This window comes from Halyomorpha halys, unplaced genomic scaffold, assembly GCF_000696795.3.
Source record: "Halyomorpha halys isolate HHAL.00 unplaced genomic scaffold, Hhal_1.1 Scaffold215.1, whole genome shotgun sequence".
NCBI lineage: Eukaryota > Metazoa > Arthropoda > Insecta > Hemiptera > Pentatomidae > Halyomorpha > Halyomorpha halys.
The window spans coordinates 714835-716430 of record NW_027107820.1 but is presented as its reverse complement, the minus strand read 5'-3'; the positions used below and the strand labels follow the sequence as shown (position 1 = coordinate 716430).

Below are 1596 nucleotides of genomic sequence, written 5' to 3'. Positions count from 1 at the left end.
TTTTTTTTTTTTTTTTTTTTTTTTTTGTGATAATTCTGAATTTTCTGACAGTGGCAGTTTGTTCCCTGATTTATCAAGAGTTAAAACATTCTTGACTTCTACCAATATAGCGGTCACTAGACACTCTTAATTTATACATGCATCTAATAAGATATGACTAATAAATTATTAATATCAGCAATTATATTAGTTCAAAGTCATATCATTTATTGTTTACTAAAAAGAAGAACATAATTGTGCCTAGAAATATATTTTATATATAAACTATAAAATACAATGAAATGAAAAAAAAGTAAGTTCCCTTAATTATTTACTCTGATTTCCATTCAACTGATAATTAAACTACATTATCATGCAAAAATAAAATAAAGAATTTATAAAAAGAAAAAATTACCATTTTCAACAACAGACCAGGAATTATCTAAAGAACCATCATCTTCATTTGGAACAACAGGAATGTTGTTAGAAGTGTTAACAGAAGTAGTATTTATGAGATCTTCAGCAAAGGGAGCAGCAATCCCTCTGGATAATACTACAGGAGCAGGAGGTGCTACACGAGAAGCAACAGTATTGTTTGGAACCGGAATATTGTTAGAATGGTTAAGAGAAGAAGTCTCTTTGGAATCTTCAGCAAAGGAAGAAAATGCTCTGGATAATACAACAGGATCAGGAGGTGGTACATGGGAAGCAACAGTATTGTTTGAAACAGGAATATTTTTAGAATTGTCAAGAGAACAAGTCTTCATGGAATCTTCAGCAGGGGGAGCAGCAAGTAGTCTGGACAATAGAATAGGAGGTACACAGGGAGGAGCAACAGTAATGCTTGGAACAGGAATATTGTTAGAAATGTTAAGAGTAGAAGTCTTTATGGAATCTTCAGCAGGGGGAGCAGTGAGCAATCTGGATAATAGAATAGGAGGTACACAGGGAGGAGCAACAGTATTCTTTGAAGATCCTGAAGCATTTAACACAGGGATAGGGATTGAGACAATAGGTGTAGGAACAGTATTGCTAGCACTGATAGGAGGAGTAAGCTGAGCTTGAAGGACAGGGGTAGGATCAGCAGGAATAGGGGCATCTATTTCAGACACGCTTATAGCTTCAAGAGGAAGTACTCCTGATCTAGTAGCTCCATTTGTAGCTTTTGAGGGAAACACATTAGCACCAGGTGTACTCGAAGTTAAAGTTACAAGTCTCTGTCCTCCACTTGTCTGTAATAAAAGCAAACTTTAAACTTAAAATGAAATAATACAGACATTTTTTTTTATTTGTTTAAATATATTCATATTCATACAAGGTGTCTTAATATACATTTTCATCTCATTAACCTCTACAATTTTTATTTGATTTGCACAGAGTCATAACAATAGAATTTGGTCTATTCTTTAGAGAATACCATTCATTTTCTAAACTCCCCTGGTACACTTAACTTAGGAATTTCTCATTAAATGGAGTGATTTAAAGACAAATGCATATGAGGCACTTTTTTGATTCTACGTGTCCCGAAGGCATAAATTGCCAAAAACTACTAACAATTTGTTATGGTTCTTCACTACTTAAGTGTAATAAAACTACTAACAATTTGTTATGGTTCTT

The 1596-nt window shown here is 33.4% G+C and overlaps 1 protein-coding gene across 2 annotated transcripts in view; it reads right to left on the bottom strand.

The window, feature by feature from the left end:
• The window catches only part of LOC106679724 (protein ref(2)P), a 20613-nt gene that overhangs the window by 4544 nt on the left and 14473 nt on the right, over positions 1–1596 (bottom strand). For both annotated transcript variants that reach the window (XM_014419038.2, XM_014419039.2), the window contains exon 7: positions 395–1211. In XM_014419038.2, coding sequence (XP_014274524.1) covers positions 395–1211 — 817 coding nt within the window. The remainder of the gene's footprint in view (positions 1–394; positions 1212–1596) is intronic.